This window comes from Verruconis gallopava, assembly GCF_000836295.1.
Source record: "Verruconis gallopava strain CBS 43764 unplaced genomic scaffold supercont1.15, whole genome shotgun sequence".
NCBI classification, from domain to species: Eukaryota; Fungi; Ascomycota; class Dothideomycetes; order Venturiales; family Sympoventuriaceae; genus Verruconis; species Verruconis gallopava.
The window spans coordinates 343,681-366,549 of NW_015622151.1; the positions used below are offsets into that span (position 1 = coordinate 343,681).

At 52.6% G+C, this 22,869-nt stretch overlaps 7 protein-coding genes across 9 annotated transcripts; 3 read left to right on the plus strand and 4 right to left on the minus strand.

Moving 5' to 3' along the window:
* Window positions 1-975: 975 nt before the first annotated feature.
* On the minus strand, window positions 976-2,417 carry PV09_05093 (uncharacterized protein). Its single transcript, XM_016358558.1, has 3 exons — window positions 2,086-2,417; window positions 1,612-1,904; window positions 976-1,509 (listed from the first exon to the last, which is right to left on the minus strand). The coding sequence occupies exons 1-3, from the start codon at window positions 2,262-2,264 to the stop codon at window positions 1,358-1,360; spliced, it is 624 nt and encodes a 207-aa protein (XP_016213659.1). The 5' UTR covers window positions 2,265-2,417; the 3' UTR covers window positions 976-1,357.
* Window positions 2,418-2,553: 136 nt separating this feature from the next.
* PV09_05094 (uncharacterized protein) lies at window positions 2,554-7,211 on the plus strand. The gene is made up of 2 exons (XM_016358559.1): window positions 2,554-6,476; window positions 6,544-7,211. The coding sequence occupies exons 1-2, from the start codon at window positions 2,925-2,927 to the stop codon at window positions 6,970-6,972; spliced, it is 3,981 nt and encodes a 1,326-aa protein (XP_016213660.1). The 5' UTR covers window positions 2,554-2,924; the 3' UTR covers window positions 6,973-7,211.
* Window positions 7,212-7,751: 540 nt separating this feature from the next.
* Window positions 7,752-10,836, minus strand: PV09_05095. Of its 2 annotated transcripts, XM_016358561.1 has the most exons (4): window positions 9,684-10,836; window positions 9,426-9,587; window positions 9,174-9,354; window positions 7,752-9,038 (listed from the first exon to the last, which is right to left on the minus strand). In XM_016358561.1, exons 1-4 carry the CDS (start codon window positions 9,958-9,960, stop codon window positions 8,387-8,389), a joined length of 1,272 nt encoding a protein of 423 aa, XP_016213662.1. In that variant the 5' UTR covers window positions 9,961-10,836; the 3' UTR covers window positions 7,752-8,386. The 2 variants fall into 2 exon arrangements, with proteins under 2 accessions (XP_016213662.1, XP_016213661.1); XM_016358560.1 differs by having other exon boundaries at window positions 7,752-9,354.
* Window positions 10,837-12,299: 1,463 nt separating this feature from the next.
* Window positions 12,300-13,639, plus strand: PV09_05096. 2 transcript variants are annotated; one of them, XM_016358563.1, is made up of 2 exons: window positions 12,300-12,633; window positions 12,691-13,639. In XM_016358563.1, the coding sequence occupies exons 1-2, from the start codon at window positions 12,616-12,618 to the stop codon at window positions 13,066-13,068; spliced, it is 396 nt and encodes a 131-aa protein (XP_016213664.1). In that variant the 5' UTR covers window positions 12,300-12,615; the 3' UTR covers window positions 13,069-13,639. The 2 variants fall into 2 exon arrangements, with proteins under 2 accessions (XP_016213664.1, XP_016213663.1); XM_016358562.1 differs by having other exon boundaries at window positions 12,300-13,639.
* Window positions 13,628-15,594, minus strand: PV09_05097 (chorismate synthase). Its single transcript, XM_016358564.1, has 5 exons — window positions 15,352-15,594; window positions 14,916-15,297; window positions 14,637-14,857; window positions 14,522-14,586; window positions 13,628-14,427 (listed from the first exon to the last, which is right to left on the minus strand). The coding sequence occupies exons 1-5, from the start codon at window positions 15,475-15,477 to the stop codon at window positions 14,052-14,054; spliced, it is 1,170 nt and encodes a 389-aa protein (XP_016213665.1). The 5' UTR covers window positions 15,478-15,594; the 3' UTR covers window positions 13,628-14,051.
* A 160-nt stretch (window positions 15,595-15,754) lies between these two features.
* PV09_05098 (uncharacterized protein) lies at window positions 15,755-19,089 on the plus strand. The gene is made up of 11 exons (XM_016358565.1): window positions 15,755-15,971; window positions 16,030-16,295; window positions 16,449-17,473; window positions 17,531-17,550; window positions 17,603-17,636; window positions 17,705-17,730; window positions 17,858-17,905; window positions 17,958-17,984; window positions 18,040-18,389; window positions 18,443-18,461; window positions 18,513-19,089. Exons 3-11 carry the CDS (start codon window positions 17,272-17,274, stop codon window positions 18,972-18,974), a joined length of 1,188 nt encoding a protein of 395 aa, XP_016213666.1. The 5' UTR covers window positions 15,755-15,971; window positions 16,030-16,295; window positions 16,449-17,271; the 3' UTR covers window positions 18,975-19,089.
* Window positions 19,090-19,865: 776 nt separating this feature from the next.
* On the minus strand, window positions 19,866-21,728 carry PV09_05099 (uncharacterized protein). The gene is made up of 2 exons (XM_016358566.1): window positions 20,307-21,728; window positions 19,866-20,250 (listed from the first exon to the last, which is right to left on the minus strand). Exons 1-2 carry the CDS (start codon window positions 21,295-21,297, stop codon window positions 20,024-20,026), a joined length of 1,218 nt encoding a protein of 405 aa, XP_016213667.1. The 5' UTR covers window positions 21,298-21,728; the 3' UTR covers window positions 19,866-20,023.
* Window positions 21,729-22,869: the final 1,141 nt, after the last annotated feature.

Here is a 22,869-nt window from a genome sequence, read left to right on the forward strand (position 1 = left end):
TGCTGCCTTGCGGTCGAAGGAATGACGAATTAGCTTCCAGGATCGGCAACATGCCATCAAATATGTTGTATGTTGTAACGATTGTAAATACTTTATCCAAACATCCTATAACGCTCTCCCTCCAGGTAGTTACCAAATTCACTACGTGGAATCAATCCTGGCATCTATATTAGAAGACTATTATGATGTCACTCATTGTATTGTGCGTAGATCATGTTCAATATTATATAGAATGATTGCGTGCGTTAGTTGGCACTGACAAAGCGTCATCGCCATCATTCATCCTTCTCGTTCTTCACAGGATCAAAGTTGCTTTCACCTGACGTTAGAGCGAAACAATTCTTACGAGAATAGGGTCTGAGAAGGCCACAGAGCTCCAAATCATGGTTGAATCCTTCGTTGGGAAATATATAGAGACCAGAATGGCTGCAGAACGTGTATTTTGAGGCATTGATTCATTCGAATTATGCATGGCAAGAACGTACATCCAAAGTTACTTTAATTTTACATAAGGCTTACTCTGATGATGCTCTCGTCTGCAAAGACATGCATTGTAGGTGGAAGAATCATGTAGGAGCTGTACGCACACGATGTCTTAAAAAAAATCGAGCGGCGCTTTGGCGTCAAAGAACCAAGTATTTTTTTATCAAGTGTAAGACATGATCAAGGAATGTTTCGTAAGATCTCTACAACTCACAAATTGGCCGCTACACGGAAAACCGCAAGCAAGCCTCTTCACCGACGCGTTTAAAGCCTTTCATCTTTTCAACGGATTATAGCAACGTTGGGAATTTCGTTGACTAAATTAGTTACTTGATGCTTCTTGTAAAGATTATTTAGAGTCGCGAGAGGCTCTTAAGCAAGGTGAGCCTGTAGATACAACTCTGACCGTGAGATGCCATCGACGCAAGCATCCCGAGCACCTGGTATTTAAGTTGCATAGATGTTCAAAATGGGTAAGAGGCCATTTATTTACTCTGATATAGTGAAATTTGGCCTACAGATGCAACGCTGACGGTCGGGAAGCAGTTCATGTTGACTGAAGAATCCGCATTGCCTACACAGCTTCCGAAGCTGAAAAGCCAGAAAGAGGAAAAAAAAAGAGGACAGCAGATCATATTTATGTCACATAGTTGTAAGAGAAAACTAGGTTAGATTGCAGGAAATGGTGCGTGAATAAAATTTACAGATTATGCGTATAAACATAAAGGAGGCTGACTTTTAGATCCCGCACCAAATCGTGCAGGGAATGTCCTCCCAATGCAAAACTTGACCTCGTCATCTGTATCTGTCTCGCTTGTCAAGTCATTAGCAAGCATAATCATTCGATCTACAGCTATGTCCGTGCTTTCGCCGTTCAAGCATCCTCTTTGCCCTTGCTTGACTTCTCAGAGTCTGACTTAGCTTCCTTGGCGTCTTTGCTATCCGCTTCGTTGTCGCTCTTCTCTTCCTTCTTTTCGTTGTCGCCGCTGTCCTTGTCTTTAGGTTCTGACTTGTCTTCGGCGTCATCTTTACCCATGTTAGCCATGCACTCTAGCTCAATTACTGAAGATTACGTTACGAATCATCTCGAATTCGCGACTGCGAGTGGTAGAATGTAGCTCGACTTACCTTTTGACTCTTCCTTCTTATCATCCTTGTCATCTGTAGTCTTTGACTCATCTTCCTTTGGCTTCTCTTCTTCCTTAGACTCTTCCTTCTTGTCTGCACCCTCGTCCTTTGATTCCTCCTTCTCAGTTGCGGATTCTTCCTTTTCCTTCTTCTCTGGCTTGCTCTCGTGCTTAGCCTTTACAGCATGCTTCTCCTCGTGGTGGTGGTCGTCATCATGACCGTGTGAACCACCGTCGGATGGCTGGAGAGCGATGTAGGTTCCGATGACCGTAGTGACAACGGCAGATACAGCCCTGCAGCATGTTCGTAAGTCTTACGGTCCATCGAATATCCATCTCCTCAAGCTACCGGGAATGCGGAGGCTTGGATATTCAGATGAGCAAGCCATCAAGTCGCTTGTAAAAATGGGGCCAGCCATCCAACATTGACGTAGCACGAACGAGGCAATGAAAGAGGGATGCAGAACCAACTTACCAAGGCAAGTCGCTTGTCTTCTGCGCTCCACCAGTCGCGCTTGCATAACCTCTCCTTCCAGTCTGCTGTCCAAACCGCAGGTATGGCTGAGAAACGCTTCTCCGGACGGCTCGGGTAGCCGTTCGGTTAAAGGCGGTGGAGGAGGCCGCACGAAGGGCCGCAACTCGAACAAAAGACATGTTGAAGCTGGCTTGACCTCGAATAAGATGATGACGTTAGTCTTGAGAAGTTGGATGACAAGATGCGGAATCAATGGCCTTCTGCGGATGTTGCATCACCTGAGCGTTGGATGGGCTGTTTTCTACGAGGCTGGGACGAGGAGCCCAATGACGGGACCGCGCACGTTCGCCGGACTTCGGAGCAGCAGAAGCTGAGGAGCAGAAGCCGACGCCAGAGTCACGTGACAGCTCATGCTGCACTAAGCGCTTTTCGTACCAGCTTTCACCTTGACAGCTTCGGAACGCTTGTGGACGGAGCTTCTTGCGTTTGGTACGAAAGAATACCAAGGATTTTCCTTTTTCAAGAGTCCGCGGCTGAACGTGCTTCTTGACTCTTCAATAGGCTTGTTCAACGCTCGCTGTGGGGAAGTGCAGCCTTGGATTTCAACCAGGCAGAGAAGCGCTTCACGTACCTCGCCGCCCACCTCACAGCTCATAAATCCCGTGTCCGCTGCAAACGATATTCCCTTTTCAAAAATTGATTACTTTGAAAGCTTCGCACTGGTCAGCGCTGTCATTGTCACTGATTTTCTGATCATTTACACGGGACCTACTTCCTACAAAGTGCCTGCCATCGTCTCCGCCTTTTGACCAGAGGGCCACAGCTTCAGAAGCCCAACTATGGCCGGGACTCCTGCGCCTGCGAGTGCGACATCTCACAATGTTGCCGCTTTGCTGCCAAAGCTCTACGAGGATGATCCAGACTTACGTTATATGGGCTTGAACGACCTACATCAGCTTCTCACCGCGGGGCCTCCGAGTTTGCTGGTTCACGATGTCCATGTCAGCGCAAAAACCGTCGATGGCCTGCTTCACGCCTTGAACGATAATAACGGCGAGGTTCAGAATATGGCCATCAAATGCCTGGGTCCCTTTGTGAACAAAGTCTCCGCCGATCAGATTCTTTGCCCCATGATCGATAAGATTTCCACGTTGAAGATTGGCGATGCTGTCGATAACTCAATTCCAGCCTTGGCTCTCCGCTCCATTGTCGTGAGCTTGCCGCGGCCAAGTCCAGGAGTACCACGCTCAAAGCCTGTCCAAGATGCATACTCTGCTGTCAGCTGTGCTCTGATCCCTCGCCTTGTGGGTTACATGGTCATCCCTCCACAGCGCAAGGATCTGCCGAAACCACCGAAAGGGATGCTCCAAGAAGATATGGAAAATGGGACAGACAGCAACGCTATAGACGTGCTCACTGAAGTTGCTCGCTGCTATGGCCCTATGCTTCAGGAGTCTGAAGTCAACGCTCTCGTCAAAATCTCACTTGAGATCCTGCAGCACGAGCGAACGACGTCTGTGCTCAAGAAGAAGGCAGTAACAGCTATTGCGACTCTTGCGTCAAACCTCTCAGACAATGCTTTGTCGCAATTTGCAACGCGTATTATTGAGCTCCTTCGTGATCCGCACCTTACCAAGAGCAAACGGAAGCTTTACATTGGTTTATTTGGCTCATTGGCGAGATCCATACCCACAAAGTTCGGAAAATATCTAAAATTCATCACCCCATTCGTTCTTTCCGCATTAAGTCAAAAGGAGATCGATGATGATCTTGCTGCTCTGGAAGAGACTGAGGAGCGCGATCCTGAGGCTGACGATGTCCGCGAGGCTGCCTTGATTGCACTTGAAGCCTTCCTAAGCTGTTGTGTGGACGACATGAAAATCTACACGCAAGAATCTATTGAAGTTATTCTTCGCTTCCTCAAATATGACCCAAACCTTGCAGATGATGACGAGGAGATGGAAGAGGACGCTGAGGAGGATGACACTTTCGGTGGCGATGAAGATTTCGAAGAAGAGGCTGGCGCAGATGATGAAGATGACACGAGCTGGAAGGTCCGTAGATGTGCAGCAAAGGTTGCAGATGTATTCATTGAGACACGGAGCAACGGCGATTTGCTCGATAACGGAATCCTGTACGCTCAAATCGCGCCAGCACTAGTTTCACGATTCAAGGAACGCGAAGAGACTGTTCGGGTGGAAGTCCTAACGGCACTGGCACGGCTAATCAGGATCACCGGAGGTCGGGGTGTAAGAACTACCTCTTCCTTCCTCGACAGTCCCTCACACAGTGCACTTCCGTCTAGTCGCAAGAGGCGCCGAGGAAGCAGCAACGTCAGCGCCATGGACTACCAAACAATGGCGCAAATCCAAGAGACACGAGTCCTTACACCTCCTCCAGATAGTGCAAGAGCAAGCCTGGAGAGGTTGAGCCCTGAGATTGTGAAAGGCGTTTCCCAGCTTCTTAAGACCCAACCGTTGCCAACAAAACAAGCCTCCATTTCTCTGATGAAGGATTTGTCGGAAGCGCTGCAGGGTCGACTCAATGGTTACTTGGACCAAACGCTTGATCCAGTCCTGGATGCTGTCAAGACATCTGGTTCAGCGAGCACCACGACAGGTTCCCACGTTGCGTCTGCGAACACATACCGTATTGAAGCACTTCACTTCCTACGTGCTATAGCACAAGCTCATCAGTCACAAGTCTTGTCTCCGTATCTTGAGAAAATCGTGCAGGCAATCGTCAGTGCCGTGAACGATAAATACACGAAAGTTTCTGTTGCTGCTCTAGAAGCAGCGGAGGCATATGTGAGGACCCTCACAGCAACCGGCTCCAGCGTGGGCCAGAATTACAAAACATACATCAAGAAGATTTACGACGCTGTCAGCAGTCGCATTGTTGCGCAAGACTCGGACACCGAAGTTCGCCGTCTCGCTATCCGCTGCATGGGCACGCTTCTCGGTCGCTCAGCTCTCACTCAAGTGCTTGACGCCTCCGATAAGGCGACAGGCTATGAGCTCTTGCTGTCACGACTAAAGAATGAGCTTACTCGTTTGTCATCGGTGCGTGCCATCGAGACTGTAGCAGTTCTGGTTCACGACCCGAATGACTATCCTCAAGGCTGGGTCGCAGCTGTAGCTGTCGAGCTTGGTGCACAGCTGCGCAAAGCGAGCCGTGTCCTTCGGGGTTCGAGTCTGCAAACGCTCAAAGAATTATCTCTTAATGTCAGCGTAGCACATTTGGACACAAAGACGATCAAAGAACTTCTTCCCCTCCTGCTTCCAATCTTGCACACTGGCGATCTGCATATGATTGGCTCTGCACTTCTCATCCTTAACGCATATACGCAGAGAGATCCTAAGACTGTGGTTAACAAAGACTTCATCAATGCCTTTGATACAATGCTTACTGGCACCATGGTTGGTGGCACAGCTCTCGACAACTTACTCATCCTCACTCGTAGCATCGGGGAAAATGATGTCGGCAAGGACGTAATGAGTCAACTGCTGTCTCAAACCAGCATGAAAGCTAACCCAGATTTGGTTGGAAAAGTCATCGGCAACCTTCTTGTCGCTGGCGGCCCGAAGGTTGGTGTTAAGCTGGACAGCTTTATCAAGGAGGCGCAAGGTAATCATGACGACAAGCGTAAGTGTCTTGCTTTGGCTGTGCTAGGAGAGGCTGGCTTGCGCATGGGCTCAGATTCTCCACTGCAGCCTCAACTCTTCATTGATTTCTTCCAGGAGAAGTCGGACAAGATCCCAATTGCTGCTGCAGTTGCGCTTGGTCGTGCTGGTGCTGGGAACGTCCCAAAGTATCTTGAGGCCATCCTCAAGAACATGGGCACCCCGGCAGGCAACCAATATTTGCTCCTACATTCGATTCGTGAGATTCTGCAACAGGAAGGCACGGAGTCACAGATCATCCCGTTCGCGGCCCAGTTGTGGAACAACCTTCTGGCTGCCTCTCAGGTGGACGACAATCGCGCCATTGGCGCCGAGTGTATCGGCCGTCTCGCCGTCTTGGACCCGGCGACTTACCTGCCGCAACTGCGGACCTTCCTTACAGACCAAAATGCCAGCGTTCGTGGTATGGTTATCTCCGCATTGCGATTCACGTTTAGCGACACGGACGAGAGCTACGACTCCAACCTGGAGCCGATCATCATCGGCATGTTACAGACCATGTTGAATGAGCAGGACTTGGAGAACCGCCGTCTGGCCATGACCACTGTCAATTCAGCCGCCCAGCACAAGCCAAACCTCATCGTGCCGCACCTGGGCGATCTGTTGCCGCTGTGCATGAACGAGACGCAGATCCGCCCAGAGCTTATCCGCGAGGTTCAAATGGGGCCGTTCAAGCACAAGGTAGACGACGGTCTTGAGATCCGCAAGGTATGTTTGTTCACTGGGCTTTCACGTCCCGCAGCTCACGTTGTGCACGTGCTAAATCGGACCGCAGTCCGCCTATGAGACCATCTACTCCCTGCTCGACATCGCCTTCCCCCTCCTCGACGTGCCCACCCTTTTCTCCAGAGTCGTGGCGGGTCTCGCGGACGACCACGACATCCGCGACCTGTGCACTCTCCTCCTCCATCGGCTCATCGTGCTCGCCCCGTCCGAAACGGCGTCACGCCTCGACAACTTCGTCGACCCGTTCAAGACGATCCTGTCTCAAAAGCCAAAGGAGAACGCGGTCAAACAGGAGATGGAGCGGCTGGCCGAGGAGCAACGACACGTCGTTCGCGTCAGTCTCGTTCTGGCCAAGAGATTCCCGGACGAAAGCTCCGAGCTTACCAGAGCGTGGGGCGCGTACTGGGACTGGGTGAAGAAGGAGTTTGCGTCGGTCGTCAAGCACGTCGAGGACGAGGCGAGAGAGAAGGAACGCTGAAACGCACCCACTTCTTCTTGTGTTTTTTTTTTCTGCGTTTTGCTGCTGCCCTGGTGCAGTCGTGTTTGACGAAGCGATGTGTCCTACGAAAGATGCATGACAAGAAATGAAGTGAAAAAGGAAGCTGAACGGGGAGGATGTTGACCTGTGGGCAAAGGACGGTAGAGGAGCGAAAAGTGTGCCGTACAATTGCAAGTAGTCATGATCAGATCGAGAATGCAACATGCTTTTTAACGACATCGTCCTCGCCTTTTTTTTTCGTATTTTATTTTGTTGCCTCTCCTCACCTCCCACGGTTCCCCTTCCGTTCCCCTAATCCCTCCTTGTGCATTCTCGCTCTGCCTCGCGTACTCGCCCGCCCAGTAGCCTAGTTCGCCACTTCTCTTTGCAGGGTCGCCGAACCCGACCGGCCGCGAGTTGGTGAGGAGGAGGAGGGGGAGGAAAAGAAAAAGGATAAGCAGTCAGCTCGCGCAACACATCCTTTAGGGGGAAGGCTGAACGCCAGACTTCCAGAACGGCGTCACCAGCTTGCCGCAGCGAGGCAGGATAGGCTTAATGCCGATTTGGGAGATATTGCGAGCGGAGCGACGGCCTTGGAAAAGGGGGGAAGACGTGCGCCCTGAGAAAGTCGAAACGAAGGGGGCCGGTGTTGGGCTGGTGTTGGGTGGTTATAGATAGCACTGAGACGCACATGACTGTCCGAGAGGAGAGGAAGAAATAGGCGACCGGTCGGCGGTTCCAAAAGAAAAAGAAAAAGAAAAAAAAAGATAAAAAAAGTGGTAGACTCAAAAAACCAGGTGCTGTGCCAGCCAGGCAGGGAGCCAGTCTAATTCCAAATCCAAGTGTGCAAGAAAAGACGACACGGAAAATTTGGGGGAGAGAGAGAGAGAGCGCTGCCAGGTGCTGAAGATGTGACGTCTGATGATTGTGCCATGCCTATAATGCCCAGCGAAGCCTGTGGTTCAAGCCTAAACTAAGCTCTCGGCTCTCAGTTCCAAAGGAAGGAAAACGACGAAAGACTTCGCCTGCGCCTGCGCCCTCCCAAACTCGTAGAGCACCAAAAAACCGGATTGTTCATGCCAATCGTCTGCTCAAAGTCTCCTTTTCCTCCTCCTTCTCTTTCCCCTTTTCTAACTGCCCTCCGGCAACGCAATGGGATCACAAGCTTGAAAAAAAAACCCCTCCGAAAAGGTTTTTGTTTGAGTCCCCACAAGAACAAAAGAGGCCGTGACCGCTACAGGTGACATGTGCAAGATGACAAGATAACCATAAAAAGGAAGATGAGGTATATATGCCCGTAGAGCCGCCCAGATACAAAAGATGACAGATCATGATGTAGCATCCAAACACTCAAGTCGTAGTTTTGAAAGCCCTGGTTTTTTGGGTTTTTTATTTCTTTTGCTCACGCGTTCCTTTACAGCACACCGCCAGGTAACTGCATGCTCCTGCCTCCACCGCTGGCCTGCATGGCTTCTCTCTGCGCCAGCGCGGCTTGTGCTCCACCTTCTCCTACCGTGCTCGAAATGCCTTCCATGGGCGATGCGTGTTTCCGAAGCATGAACATGGGCTTTCTGCCTTCGCGATCAAGCTGCTTGAACAGGATTAGCGGTTTCTCGTTCAGCCCCAAACACCTCTCTTGGTCGCCGTGCACGATATACAAGGCGTACTGCCGCCAGTCGGCCGTGATGTTGTACTTCTTCAGCGCAACAGGTAGCACCTTGTGGCAAGGGTCCTCAATGGAGACACGGAACGACTTGAAGATCTCGACCTGAGGGTTCTCTCGTGCCGAAGAGGGCGGGTTGAGGGTCGATGGAGTGGTAGCCTCCTTATCGCGTGTCGAGAACGTCGAGTAAGAGTCCGAGCGGTCGAAGGTCTTTGCGCCGCCCGACGATGGTACGTTGAGAGACGAATAGGCGGGCGAGGTAGGCGAGGGCTGCGAGGCTGCGTTGGGGCTGCGACCACCGGCGGCGTCGTCGCGCATTGACGCTGTCAGGTGGTTCGTGGCGGCGACGGCGGCTGCCGAGGGGTCGAGGCTGGACGAATCTTGCAGGCGCGACTCTTGGATGCTGGTGGGCGAAAGATTGTTAGGCTTGTTGTTGGAGAGGAATAGACGCTTTGTAGAATACTTCCGCGACAGGCCACTGGAAGCGCCGCCCTTGGCCACATCGGGGACTTCGTCGGGCGTGGGGAGGGGTTCGGACCTGTTCTTGCGGTCCTTTATGATGGGCAGGACGTCTTCACGCAGTTTGCGGTTTTCCTCCGAGATGCGCACCAGCTCCTCCCGAAGGGTGCGCAGCTCGGCGTCGCGGTCTTTGATGATGTTTATTATACGGGCAATGTCGTCTTGGGTCGGGGCTGAGTCCTGTGTTTCGGCATCGGCGGCTGGGTGTGGCATCGTGTCAGTTCTCTGTTCTCCGTCCAGAATGCAAGATGGTGAATGCAGGGAAGCTCACATAGTGGAACGTAGTCATCGGGTTCTATGGGAAGATGCTGTTTGATTTTGAGGTCGTAGACAGCTTTAAGGATGGTCAGGCGATGGCCGATGCTCGTTATGCCCATCTCCTTGAGATCTGAATGTAGCAATGCCATCAAGGCGTCGCCGGTGATGGCCTCCTCTGCAAAATAGGTCGTTAGCAAGTTCAGAACGCCGAGCCTGCCTTTCGTCCTCTTCCCCTTTCCATCGCTACCCTACGGACAGGAGTATCACCTACCGACAAACTTGTCCGCGTACTGCGGTAATCCCAGGCCCGACACAAAATCTGCGCTCTGTTCGGCGGACCAGTCGGAGATCAGTCCTCGCGGCGAGGCAGCCATGCCCGAATGTGTGTACGTCGTCGGTGTCGGTTCGGTGCTCTGGCCGTCCGAGTCTGTGGGCGAGGCTGAGTAGCCTTCGGGGGGCAGCGTGGGAGACATGAATACAGAGTCTCGTTCGTACTCGTCGTCGGCGTCTGAATCCTCGCGGTAGCCCGTCACCTTGTAGGCGGACATGGCCGTGCCGGAAGGGTTTCAACACACTAGCGGTCGGAGGAGGGAGGTGGTGGGTGACGGGTCGGCGCTAGGCACGTGTAGCCTAGGATGGGAGCTCGATGCGCGCTCTTTGGAAGCGTACGCGGGCAGGAGAGGTTGTGTGTGGGCAGGTGCACCGGGCTAGCTCTCTCTTGGCGGTGCCTTGCGATGGGTAAAGGGCAAGGGGAGCAGAACTGCTGCTGGTGGTCGTGGCGGGGGGCAGGAGGGGAGGGGTGGGGTGGACGTGAGGTGCGTCTCGAGTTGATGGGACCGGGCGGTGGACTGGGCCTGGACGTCCAGGCTGGTGGTGCAGTTTGAGTTGATCGTACAGCAGCGAAGGGATGGAGGCGTCTAGTGTGGGCTGGTTGACGGGCGGCTGTACGGCCCACGGCGTGAAGGCTGCAGGCCGTGCGTCGGTCTCGTCGTCGTCGGTCGATCCCTCGTCGGTTTCGGGCTGACGGTGGGCGAGGTTGGCCGGGAGGCAGGCCAGATGGTTCAAGGCTAAGCTCCAAGCCTGGCGTCCAGCTTGTTCCAGTTTGTAGACCTGACACACGCCGCGGAGCCGGGCCAGACGGAGGGCAGTGGGCTGGCTCGAGAGAGCAAGAGGGCAGTCCAGGGCGAGTGGGAGAGAGAGAGGGCGTGGTACGGGTGAGGGCAGAAGGCGGGAGGTGTACGTGGGCGAGTGCACGGCGAGCAGCGCCTGGTGGGCGGCGTGTGAGCGGCCGGAATCGAGATTTCTCAGGCGCAGCAGCCAGCGCAAAGCGGGCCAGGCTCGGATTGGCCTTGATTGGGGAGAGCGAGAGACGAGCAGAGCTGGCCGTAGCGCCGGCGCCGGCGTGCCAGTGCAGACGCAGAATGATTAGCCCAAGCCTCTGAAGGAGCGTGCGTGTGCGGAAGCCGGGGTCGCTGGTTCCTGCGCCGTAGATGGCGGCTACGGGGGGCGAAGGCGAGGGGGCCTGGCACATGCGCCAGCCAGGGCGCTCTGCTCGATCTCTGGGACGAGGTCACGGCAAAAGCGCGGCGTCCATCGAGTAGGAGAAACGCGAAAACAGAAACACAAAAAAGAAGGGAGGAGAAAGAAGCAAAGGAGAACCGTTCAAGAGAGCGAGCGGGACACACCCGCCGAGAGCGACGAAGCGCTCAACTGGTGGGCTCGACTGGCGCAGCCGACAGGAAGACCGCTCGTTCTCGCGCAACCCACTTACGTACTACACGCGCATCAAGGCTGCTGGCCTCGCATGGCGGAACGACGGAGGGAAACGGTACGGAGCAGACGGGTCCGTTGGCAGTAGGGCTCAGAAACGAGGCCTCGCCGACCGATGGCAGCATAGCCACCAGCCTGAGCTCCAGCGCAAGCCGCTGGCAGAGCGACAGAAAATCGGACGACGAGGACGACGCAGGCGCGGACGCAGACGCAGACGCAGACGCAGACGCTGTCAACAGCGCGCGTACATCAGAATGCGTGTTCAACTGAGATCATTCGTTGCACCAGCGCCAATCATGCGGTGCACGATGCTGTTTGCTGCAGTCTGCACGGTACGGCTGCGTGTGCGCACATACTCCACCCCGTCCTCTGCAGGATACTCGCTTTACCATCTCTCTCTCTCTCTCTCTCTCTCTCTTTTCCCTTTGTGTGTGTACATTCTATCCATGCTGTTCCTGCACGCGGATATCCCTGTGTACCACAGTATGCACGTGTGTGCACATCGCGAAGATACTGCACCATTGTGCATCTCGTTCCTCATCCATGCTGGCTGCTACATCCAACCGTCTGTCCCACTCCGCCGTTCCCGCTACGAAGAACAAAAGAGCAGACAAGTGCCCACGCAAGGCCGCTCGCATTCTCAATCTTCGTTCGCCATTCGCCCGATTGAAAGCTGTTCGCTGCCGTGGCGTGCTTTCCAGCACAAGTAGGACTGTGATCCTCCGCAGCTCCATTGCAGCGTTTGCGGTTTGGCAAGGTGACATGCGGACATCGTAGCCGTGTAGACAAACATCTACACAATCGGAACACGTCATGTCTCTGCCCTTTTCCCTTTCCCTTTCTCCCGCTCTTCTTTTTCCCCTTTTCCTGCCCTGTGTAGTAGAATACGTCCCTCCGCTTTGGATTGGCTTGCCTTGACCTGGCCGGCCACAATCTTCCCGCGATTCCAGCCTCTTGACGGTTGGCTTTCGACGGGTTGCCGCTTTGTTCTGCTTTGCTCTGCTATGCCTTGACCGCTTGGCTTGGGCTGGGCCAATTCCAAAAACAGCCGGCGATCATCCCGTCCTTTCCTGTTGCTGTCGCTGCAGATCCATCCCCATGGGGGGGGGGGAGAATGGGCCACGCATCGCATGCGACGGACAGCTGACGATGGAGAGATCTCGCTAGGCCAGGAACCAACCGCCTAACTCAATCCGTCATCCTCGCCTCGCTCGTTCCGACTTCGCTTCCAAAATCTCATACGCTCATCCGACATCTGGAACCCGAATTATTCAAAACGCAGACCCTCCATCCAACCTCCATTACTCGACTGCAGCACGCCTCATCGACTTCCCACCCGATCAGTCTCGTTGGCTCTCTGACCCCGCTTTATCTTCCTGTCGACAGCACTCTGCTCCACATCCGCGGACCGCAGCCCGCCAACGCAGACATCCATGTCAGACACGACAAAGGTGCGCACTTCGTCCCTCCCACGCAACCTGCCGTCCACGACGCCAATGCCCCCCCAGCTACACGACACCCTGTCGACTGCGCTCCTGGAAGCGCACTCGATCCCGGCCATCGAAAAGGTGCTCGCCCAGTCGCTCGCCGAGGCCGGCTGGACCACCGAGCTGCGAGCTTACATCCAGCGTCTCGTGCGCAGCGGCGAGTGCACAAACTACCAGCAGATCCTCAAGAAGGTCATGGCCGCCGTGACGACGGGCAAGGAGGGCTCGGCCAACGGCGCTGTGCAGAACGGAGAAGGAGACGCCGCTGCAGCAAACGCCAACACCACCAACGCAGTCGGCACCAGCGACCTGAGGATCCCAGAGAAAGTCGTCCGCGACGGCGTGATGGCCGTCAGGAAGGAGCTCGAGAAGGTCGTCACCATCGACGTGGACGACTGAGCACTCCCGTCGCCGTGCGAGGATCTTCGTCCTTTTTTATCTTGAGGCATAGACGAATGGCCTCCTTTCGCCCTGCACGCGAGGCTGTGTGCGTGCGTGCGTGCGTGCGTGCGTGCGTGTATGGAACTAGCTTCGCCAACGGCGTTTGAAGCTTCTACGGGACGTGTCGCGGAGACCTCTCAGCGGCTTTGGACAGAGCCCTTCGGCACTCAAGGCACGCGGGCAGCGTGCCAGCGCAAGCAGGCAGGTGAGACCGGAGGCCTCGCGGAGACTGGCAGCTGGACCGCCTCGCGAGGCTCAACCGTCGGTGGGTCGAACAGAATAGGAGATGCAAGCGGTGCGATGAACCTACTTTGGAGGAATGGAAACTATAGAACCATGCACACGACTTGATGAATTCACGAGGTAGCATACTCCTTTCCTGACCGTGGCCTTGCATTCGTTCTCTCGAGACAACACCGGACGACATGAAACAGTGCTGGAGGAAAGAAGATCGTCTCTCGCATAGCGTTAAGAGTGAGCACTGGCTGATCGTGAGAGGAAAAAATTGAATACCAACGTCCAATACGACATTCTCAGCGTGACATGTCCATTTCGTGGTTTGTCCCTTATTTTTAGGCTACATGCGTGATCGTGACCCTTTGGCGAGGTGTCCCTCAACACCGATCGGAGAGATGATCAGTACTCGTTGCCGGTCATAGTGTGTGCATTGTAAGGTGAAGACGTGTCCCTTCGCCCGGCATACAAAGTACAGAACGTGATGACATACGAAGCTAGGACGAGCAAAGAGGGGGAGAGATGCCCTGCAAACCTCCAAGAAATCACGTCGAGAGCGTCGCATCACAAAAGGGTGGGATCACCGGCATCTACCACGCGAACGCTCGTCTATGCCTTTTTTTTTGCTACAAGTACAAGAGGAAGGACGAAGCACAGTAAAACGTGCCGTCCGTTCTCTGAATGGTGGTCGAGCAACGAAGATTTGCCTAGCCTGTCGGATGGAAGCGAGCCGCCGTCCTTGCTTTCTGTATCAGTAACGCGTCCATGATACACAGAGCCGCCATTGACTCGACGATTGGGACGGCCCTGTTCACGACGCAGGGATCGTGGCGGCCCTTGTTCTCCAAGATACCGTCCTCGCCCGTGTACGTGACCGTCGTCTGCGACTTGCCAATCGTAGCTGGGGACTTGAAGGCAACGCGGAAATAGATAGGGCTGCCGTTCGTGATGCCGCCCTGGATACCACCGCTATTGTTCGTCACCGTCGTAAGCTTTGGCTTGCTTGAGTCCGAACCAGACGGCCGCATCGCAAACATGTCATTGTGTTGCGAGCCTGGGATCTGCGTTCCTTCAAACCCTGATCTGCAAATCACCATCAGCGAGAAAAGAAAATCCGTTTCGCGACCAAGAAAAGATGCAAAATAGAATCAAGAGGTCTAAGAGGCTACGTGCGTACCCAAATTCAAATCCTTTCGTCGCAGGAATGCTGAGCATCGCCTGGGCCAGAGTGGCCTCCAGTTTCTAAGCGCGGTGAGCTTGACCATACGCCGTATGCAACCCAATTTACGTACTGAAAAGGCGGGTTCGCCAAGTCCAGTAGGGCAGTTCCGGATAACGCAGGTGATCGTGCCACCGATGCTGTCCTGCTGATCTCGGAATTCGCCAATGTACTTCTCCATCTCGGCAGCGACTTCGAGGTCTGGGCATCGAACTGGCGATTTGTCGACATCTTCACGAGTGACGGTCTCAAGCAGCCGAAGAAACTTCGGGTTGCTCGACACAAAAGGGTATTCTGGTGATTGGTTAGGTAAGAACGAGTTCTTGAACAGGATAAAACCACCAGTGCTGACCTGGCGTAGGGGTGAAAAGATGCTTGGTTCCGACGGACGAAACCCATGCAACGATTTCGATCCCGTGAGTAAGTTTTAGATAGTGATCACAGAGGGAGCCGGCAAGCACCCGTCCTACGGTTTCTCGCGCACTCGAACGGCCACCGCCTGACGCAGCTTTGATACCGTACTTCTCTAGATACGTAAAGTCGGCATGACTCGGCCGGGGAAACTGCTTCATGTTTCCATGGTAGTCCTTAGGACGCTGGTCTAGATTCTTGACTCTCAACGCTATCGGGGTGCCGAGCGTCAATCCGCCTTCAACGCCGGATTGAATTTCCACAAGATCAGATTCGTTCCGGGGGGTTGAAATTGAGCTCTGGCCCGGCCGACGGCGGGAGACCTACATCTGGGTGTAAATTGCCATACTTGCTTGACGCCACCGCTGGCCTCTTACTTGTGGCTGGAGAATCTCCACCGATATGGGAATACCGGGGGGAAAGTTGTCAATGATACATCCCACGCTGGGACAATGGCTTTCGCCGTACGTTGTCACACGCAGCAATTGGCCGAACGTAGACATTGCTGACAGATAGCAGACAACGATAAGAATGTTGCAAAGCTGTACAGTAGACTCCTCAGGAAAGAGAGCCTGGTAGACAAGTGGCAACAATGAGAGGACGTTGTGTACAACTCACTGACTCAACGGTGAGGAATTGGAAATTTATGCTCATCCTCCGAATGCGGACGCGGAGAGCACGGCCACAGCTCATGCGCCACAGCTGCTTGATCAGTGATGGAATCAGGTGAGTATCACCAGTCACCACCCACTTTCACATAGTTAAATTCTCGCTCGCCGTCGATGGTGAAGTCTGCATCGTGCTTATTGTTCGTTGGTGTTTAATCAGCTGGACTTCTTATATAGGGACCATGCAGCTGCCAGCAGCAGATCGACCTTGATGAGAAGCCCCTGAGCCGTACGCGGACATAACCACGTTAAGAGGACGCAGCGTTTGTTCAAGCGGTCATGACAAAGATGATGGCTGAAGTCGATGCCGACGTCGACGACTCGACCAAGTATTGTGGCTCTTGTTTTGGTTAGAAGCGAAGAAAAGCTGATCGTATCCTCCTTCAGCTTTCCGCCTCAAAAGCCACGTTCCGTGTTTCCTCTCTGCCCACAAAGCTTCATCAGCGTCAGCCCAAGGATCTACGTTTGCCGTCTTGACTTGCGCAATATTGTCGTGCATGTTGTTCTTTCGTGCCACAGCCATCTGTGCGTTCAAATTTGTGGCATAAAAAAAAGAGGCTATCGTCAGGCACTCAACGCTGTCTCATTCCGAGACCCGAGTTGTGCAAAGCGTCAGACAGGACACAAAGATAAAAGCCCTGGAAGTTCCGCATGTATGTACATGACGTGCAGGTGTTTCCTACTGTATTATCTTCTCCCTGTCCACTGCATTGAGTGCGTTTCTTTGCATTCCTCGATGACCCTTTTCCCCGCATGATTTATTTCTCTCTATGGGCACCACCGAAATTCTAGACTAACGACGTTAGTTTCTACGTTGTTGGCCCCAGCTGGGCGCCCAAAGGCGCACCTTAGATCCTCCGGCGGAACGACGGGAAACCCTCGCGTTCGATTTCAACAGCGAATAGGTTCTCTCCCGCTGAGCCTTGGCCAAGGAAACATTTGTTTGAACAATGATGCCGTTTCATTGGGTCCAGTAATTTGTCCTGCTTCCGCTAGCGAATCCTGCCGCGCCTCTTTCGGAATATGCAGCAGCGGAAGGTTTTGTTTAGGACCCTGATACTTATGATTGCCCCTTTGAAAAAGACTTTGCTCCCCATCGTAGGACGGCCGCTGTATTTCTGTAGTTGGGGACGAAGCTCATCGACGCGCGTGTACCGACGTCGCACCGCGCCGTACAAGACTACAAGCGCATTGTTCCAAACGGTGTCTGCGTCGTTCATAAGGGTTACTGCTTGCTTCTTCCCTCCTGATTTAAGCGTAAGCTCGACTCCTTGGCAAGACAAAGTAAGCTATTTGCGCGAGAGAAAAGGCTTGGAAATGTTACTCCGGATGCCCCAGCTAGCGTGACTCGTGTTGTCCTAACTAATGGCCCACTTCCCCGCGTTTGGTTTAGATCTTCTGATCCTCGAGTTCACTCTCGCATTCGAGTCGTAAATTTGCAGAGGAGCCGCCAATCTTTCGATAGACATTAAATGAATGTCCTCTTGCCTCCACCCCCCCAAGGTCTGATTTGACGTTATGCTCTCGACCTTCTCTCTTCCTGATAATAGTTAGGGTCACCCGACCCTGACCCCGATCTCATAGACCTTGTTGTTCTGTTACTCGAATGATCTTCTTTCTTCGTTGAAAATGGCCTCTTCTCCTACTTCTACGTTGGTCGCCCTGATCCCTGCTCCGTCCGGATATGTGGTCAACTTTGACGACCCACAAAGAAAAGCAGTTCCTGGCTGTTTCTGGATCACATCGATTGGTCTTGTTCTGGCAACATTCTTCTATTTCATGCGTGTATACACAAAAGTGCGTATTGTGAAGGATTTTAATGCTGAGGACTGTACGTGATTCCACTTTCGCAACGTACATGCCTCGTGAGACTGACTTGGATATACAGGGTGCATAACGATATCATTTGTAGGCCGAATGGATGGATACATCACAAGACAGTGGAACTGACCCGTTCCAGTTCTTCAGCATATGTACACAAGCTTTGCTCTTCAGTATGCTCCGGCCTCTTCGACCAACCTTCCGAGGTTGAAATATTCAAAAATAACTAACACACCATCAGATTGCTGGGCGACCAAGACTTGCATGGTATGTTCACAAACTTCGGTACAGACTTTACGAGTTTAAGCGCTGTGGTCTCCATATGTTGTCTGCGCCGTGGAAGCTACTCCGAACGATTGTGTACCTTTTGGCATGGCTCTAACAACTTGAACAGGTTCATGCTTGGGAGATGCCTATCTCGACCTACAATAGATTCGCTGCCGTAAGTTCTCGTCACAAATCGATCCTGTCGACGGTTGCTAATCCTTGAATAGATTACAGTAGCTTCAGCCTCTCTCTATGTTTGTCCGCTCCGTCCACGCTGCCAACGATACAACTAACCGGTCTGATCGTCAGGTGCCGTGCCTGACTTTTGCCAAGTATTCCCTCTTGCTCTTTTACTACCGCATGTCACATCTGCGCTGGCTAAGAGTTGTGAGTGTGGCGGTCATGGGCTTCATCACTTGTTACAGCATCGCCAACATATTTGCACTCATTTTTCCGTGTCACCCAATTGCAAAAACATGGGATGTCACAATAACAGAAGGATCTTGCATAAATCGAGGCGCGGTCTACATTGTTACTGCTGTCACCAACATTGTTACGGATTTGCTTCTCCTCATTATACCCATTCCCATCGTTTGGAAGCTGCAGATGCCGTTCATCCAGAAGATCGGCTTGGTTTTTATCTTCATCGTTGGATCCCTGTAAGTCTATTTCCCATTTCTTTGTAAAAGAATACGTTGCTGATTGACGAAAGCACCTGTATTACTAGCATCGTAAGTTTGCATGCTAGGATCATGGTTGTCTGCCTCTAACCTACTGTCTAGGTTCGCTTGACCACTTTGCTGCCCACGCTAACATCCGTCGATCAACCATGGGCTGTGGCTATCCCAAGCATTTGGGCCGGCGTCGAAGCCAATCTTGTCATCATCTGCTGCTCCATACCCTCCATTCGTCTTTTCATTCGTCACTTCGCGCCACGACTCATCGGTGAATACTCTTTCAGTCGCACACGTGCAACGGGTACGAGTGGGAACGGGCGCAATACACTTGGCAGCATGGTCCACGACAAGTCGAAGGCACGGTCGAGCTATGGAAGAATGGGTACTTCTGACGCCGACGTCGACGTTGAGCTGCAATCTACGGCTCCAAAGGTCTGGAGCGAATGCCACCGCGCTTCTACGGGAAAGCGCGATGAACATGTCACGTATATCGAGGACTCAACACCGCCTAGCACACTCAATGAGGAAGGGATAACGGGTATCATCGTAACAAAGACGTTTGGGTAGCTAAAAAGAGCCTTTTGATATGGATGTTAGATGTAGAAATAGACCTGACGTCGGGACAGGCCAGAACCTGCTATCCGTCAAATTCTCTGCTTTCGCATTCACATCAACCAAAGCGTGGAGTTTCAAGCGATATCCTCTCGAACCTGGCATCGCATCTATGTAAGCAAGTGAATGCAAGATAAAATCACGCTGCGGCTGGCTCGCCTTGAATTCGTGCGGAAACGTTTGTCGCGACAGGGAGAAAAAAGTTCTGCTAAAACGTGGTCTGACACGAAGCTTTGACGCTCGGTCTAAGCAAGCAAGCAATCATGTTCGCGATGTTGTTGCTGCGTCGAGGCACGGGAATCTTCTCGGTGCTCTTCGACCGTTCTTTCAATGGGACGTTTGGCTTGCCTCGTACGCTGCGCTGAAGATTTCCTGCCGTTCCCGCTGTGACCAGCAAACACCAGAAGCGATAATGTACACCAAACAAGGCTGAAGGCCAAGGGCCAAGACGACGATCGCAATGCTTTCCTTTTCTTTATGCGTCCGCGTTCAGACGAAGGTCCACTCGCGACAAGCTCCCAAATCAGCTCGTGCTAGTTAATGAAGAATTGGGCCATGCTACTGTGACGTTGAGGATTGCTGACGTGCCAGCACTGTCACGCAAGATTCGAATAATCATGAACAACCTCAATCCGCACGATCAAGTCGTCTTTTACATCCCAATATTCTTTCCAACTCATCGAATTTCGGAGTTGCGGGTGAAGAGTCCAGGGGTAAAACCACCTTCGGCAGCGGAAAATAATGTGGGAAATGCAGCTACAAATTTGCGAGCTTAATGTAACGTCCAAAATGCCAGGGTTGGAAAGCAGTAGAGTATGCTAAGTTCTCAAAAGTAGAAGCGCGCAATCGTCATGTAAGCATAAATTTGTTTTGTTTGAACAAAGTTAGGGGTATCATAGAATATCTTGTGTGCCATCATAAGCTGCAGGCGGTTACGCTTCTCACACGTATAACGTATTGAGAAGTTCAAATGCCTCTAGAATGCTTGGGAAGCATTTTTTGACTCATCTCGCACCTGGTGTATATGTCATCCGAATGCTGTCACTGGGGTACTGCATTGTCGGCCCTGCATTCTGTCGTATCCGATTTTCTCTATCTCTAACCTCACGCTCGTTTTGAATCGCCACACAAAGACAGCAGCAGCAGCACGAGTCGCGAACATCACGTGTGAAACTTCCCTGTAGCTTATATACGTGGCGAATACGCGCTCGGAGCGTAAGAGGGAAGATGCCTGGCGTTTCGTATTATAAACTGAACGAGCACATGTAAGCAAAAAGGTGAACGTACAGCACAACCCACAAAGACCAAAGACAGCCATAAGTCCGCATCTGCAGTTGCAGTTCGAGAACCCTAGCAAATCTGTTGGGTCCTTCTTCTCAGACCTCCTCTCCAATCTGTATGCGGTTTTACTGTCCAAGATACACGGGAAGAACAGGCCGGTCAAACAAGTGCACACGTCGGTGTTGCACTCACACAGAGAATGGATGAAGGGGCTCTTGTCGCTCACTGAGCTGCTCAAGTTCTGCATGTTCGGGTGCGTGATTTGACCCGGCTGATGCATCTCCGGTACCATACCGTTAGGGCCGGAAGGGGCATCTGGAGTGAAGACAAGGTGTGTTGGAGAAGTGAGGCAATGCGGAGAGTAAGGGACCTGAACATGGTCTGATTGGACGGGAAATGACTTTGTGGAGAGTTGTAGCTTGTAGCGTTCGTCGTTCTCGGTGCTTATTGGTACAGCAGAGTCACGTTGTCGGACTTGTGCGTCAGGATTGTTATGGACCTGCGGTTGAAAAGCATGCGAATGTTGTGTCTGGTATGCTGCTGCTTGCGAAGGTTGTCGAGGTTGCTGTCGCGGAGACGTCGTCTCTGCCTGCATGCCCTGTGTCATGACAGGAATAGAGAATGCTGGATGCGGGCGTTCTGGCTCTGGCACGCCGTATGGTGAGCTCGTCTGTTGCGGGACTGCCAGTTGGTGTTGAGCTATTGCGCTCATACTCGCCGAGGGAGGAATTGTGTACGGTCCTGACATTGGAGAAGAGCTGTTTTGGACGTGATTTTCGTCAACTCCTGTCGCATCTATAGGCGTGACGACCTCATGCAGTGTCTCCTGCTCCGGATTGAAGTTCTGCGCTCTGCCAAAAATCGCCGGAGGTTGTGCATCAATTGGGGTTTCCGTGTACGAAAATCGCCGATTATCTCTTCCTTGGGGCGTTGCTTCTGCATTACTCGTATTTATGCTTAGCGGCGAGCGCCCGCTCGTGTACCCTCCTGAATACATTCTCGCTCTTTCAAAGTTATGATGTTCAGGGCTTTAGTGGCATGATATAAAAGCCAGAACAGTGATCGTTATGCACTGTAGGCGCCGCTCCTCTTCTAGTGCTCCCCCGGCAATCCGGAATGCTTGCGGTTATGAACAAGGGAGCTTCACGGAGATCGATCACGTTGTTCGCGACAAATAGGAATTTCGCATGCAGGAACAGAGCAAACAATGCGCTCTCAAAAACTGGACGCGTAAGCTGCGGGAGCAAATGGACTGCAAGGAGTAGCAGAAGCTACCATATCAGCGTAGGTGATACATCAAAGCAAGAGAGCGAACCGGGGGAAGTTTGGAACTTCACAACCACGAGATGTCAGCAAGTCAGCTACTGGAAGCATCGTTCGTGCATGGCTTGTCCAGGAGAAACCACTCGGGCCAACGTTTGGTTGGCGTTGGAGCTGCCCTGCAGGTTCTGACCTGTGATGAGCACTGTGATGCATGATCTCATTGGTTGCGGTACCTGACTCGCCTGGTCACGTTCGTGCCGAGCTATTGGCTTTGCGGAGCTGGGCACTGAACGGGTGTCAAAGAATGTGGCAAAATTATACTCAAATGGCTAAAATGCACTTCGCCATGTCAATTTTCGTGTGCGAGAAAGGCGAGCTAGATCGAAGCGCTGACCGATTTCGCAAAATTTGAGTTGATGTTGTCAGTAAACTACGAAGCACTCCGTGGAGTGGACGCACGTGATTCTTGTTAGCGCATTCTTCTTTGGAGGTGGAAAACACGGTAAGCTTCTGCTTCATACAGTTCTGGGATGACCCATGAGATATATCATTAAGTCGCAATCATTTGAAGTGCCTACTTAGAGAATCATGCAGCTCCTTGCTTAGTTTCTGTTTAAGATCGCACAACGCAATCTCAGCGAAAGTTAACGCTATCCTCGCCTGATTATAAAAGCAGACTAAGACACGACTTCCTTCAGGAGGCACAAGAACTCAACATCGAGGGGATGTGTCGTACATGTCACGCTTCTGCTCTCAGGACACGTCATGCAAGTGAGAAAGACAGCATATCGGCGCCTGGAGTTGGATGCTGCGTAACTGACAGCGCCGTGGTCGCACACACACGTCAATGTGGCAGCTTGGCTTTCCAGACGTTTCGCAGCAGACCAGACGAGCTTTGAATCAACTTTAAACAGCGTTTTGCGAGTCGGAACCGGATGGTTCTTGGTAAATAAGCGAAACAGACAGTCCATAGAATCCTTCAGCCTTGTGCGCAAGGCCGTCTCTTGGCCGCAAGCGGAAGCATAAGGGTCACATGATGCGGCTGAGAACGACAGACTAAGGTGCCGTGGTTGAGGCTGGACCAGCAGGCGAAACTCGGATGGAGGCAAAACGGCGGTGAGAGCAGCGAAGAAGCCAGCGTGTCTTGATGCTTGTGGCCACGGTCATGAGGCGAGCGCGTGTGTGTGTTTGTAAGAAGGCACAGGACGATAGAAACGGACGGAAGCTGGTGGATGCAGTCTGAGGCAACAAGGCGTCGAGGCTCTGGCATCAGCGCAAAGTCCGACCCGTAGGCAACGCTGGTATC

Coding starts and splice junctions, on each gene's coding strand:
- PV09_05093 (XM_016358558.1), bottom strand. CDS start 2,264: ATGTCTTTTGTTCGAGTTGCGGCCCTTCGTGCGGCCTCCTCCACCGCC. Junction 1,905..2,085: donor AAGACAAGCGACTTGCCTTG/GTAAGTTGGTTC, acceptor AACATGCTGCAG/GGCTGTATCTGCCGTTGTCA. Junction 1,510..1,611: donor TAAGAAGGAAGAGTCAAAAG/GTAAGTCGAGCT, acceptor ACATGGGTAAAG/ATGACGCCGAAGACAAGTCA.
- PV09_05094 (XM_016358559.1), top strand. CDS start 2,925: ATGGCCGGGACTCCTGCGCCTGCGAGTGCGACATCTCACAATGTTGCC. Junction 6,477..6,543: donor ACGGTCTTGAGATCCGCAAG/GTATGTTTGTTC, acceptor ATCGGACCGCAG/TCCGCCTATGAGACCATCTA.
- PV09_05095 (XM_016358560.1), bottom strand. CDS start 9,960: ATGTCCGCCTACAAGGTGACGGGCTACCGCGAGGATTCAGACGCCGAC. Junction 9,588..9,683: donor GTACGCGGACAAGTTTGTCG/GTAGGTGATACT, acceptor CCTATTTTGCAG/AGGAGGCCATCACCGGCGAC. Junction 9,355..9,425: donor CGATGACTACGTTCCACTAT/GTGAGCTTCCCT, acceptor TGCCACACCCAG/CCGCCGATGCCGAAACACAG.
- PV09_05096 (XM_016358562.1), top strand. CDS start 12,616: ATGTCAGACACGACAAAGGTGCGCACTTCGTCCCTCCCACGCAACCTG.
- PV09_05097 (XM_016358564.1), bottom strand. CDS start 15,477: ATGTCTACGTTCGGCCAATTGCTGCGTGTGACAACGTACGGCGAAAGC. Junction 14,858..14,915: donor TCTTTTCACCCCTACGCCAG/GTCAGCACTGGT, acceptor ACCAATCACCAG/AATACCCTTTTGTGTCGAGC. Junction 14,587..14,636: donor TTGGCGAACCCGCCTTTTCA/GTACGTAAATTG, acceptor CACCGCGCTTAG/AAACTGGAGGCCACTCTGGC.
- PV09_05098 (XM_016358565.1), top strand. CDS start 17,272: ATGGCCTCTTCTCCTACTTCTACGTTGGTCGCCCTGATCCCTGCTCCG. Junction 17,474..17,530: donor GGATTTTAATGCTGAGGACT/GTACGTGATTCC, acceptor TTGGATATACAG/GGTGCATAACGATATCATTT. Junction 17,985..18,039: donor TAGCTTCAGCCTCTCTCTAT/GTTTGTCCGCTC, acceptor TCTGATCGTCAG/GTGCCGTGCCTGACTTTTGC.
- PV09_05099 (XM_016358566.1), bottom strand. CDS start 21,297: ATGTATTCAGGAGGGTACACGAGCGGGCGCTCGCCGCTAAGCATAAAT. Junction 20,251..20,306: donor TGGTCTTTGTGGGTTGTGCT/GTACGTTCACCT, acceptor ACGAAACGCCAG/GCATCTTCCCTCTTACGCTC.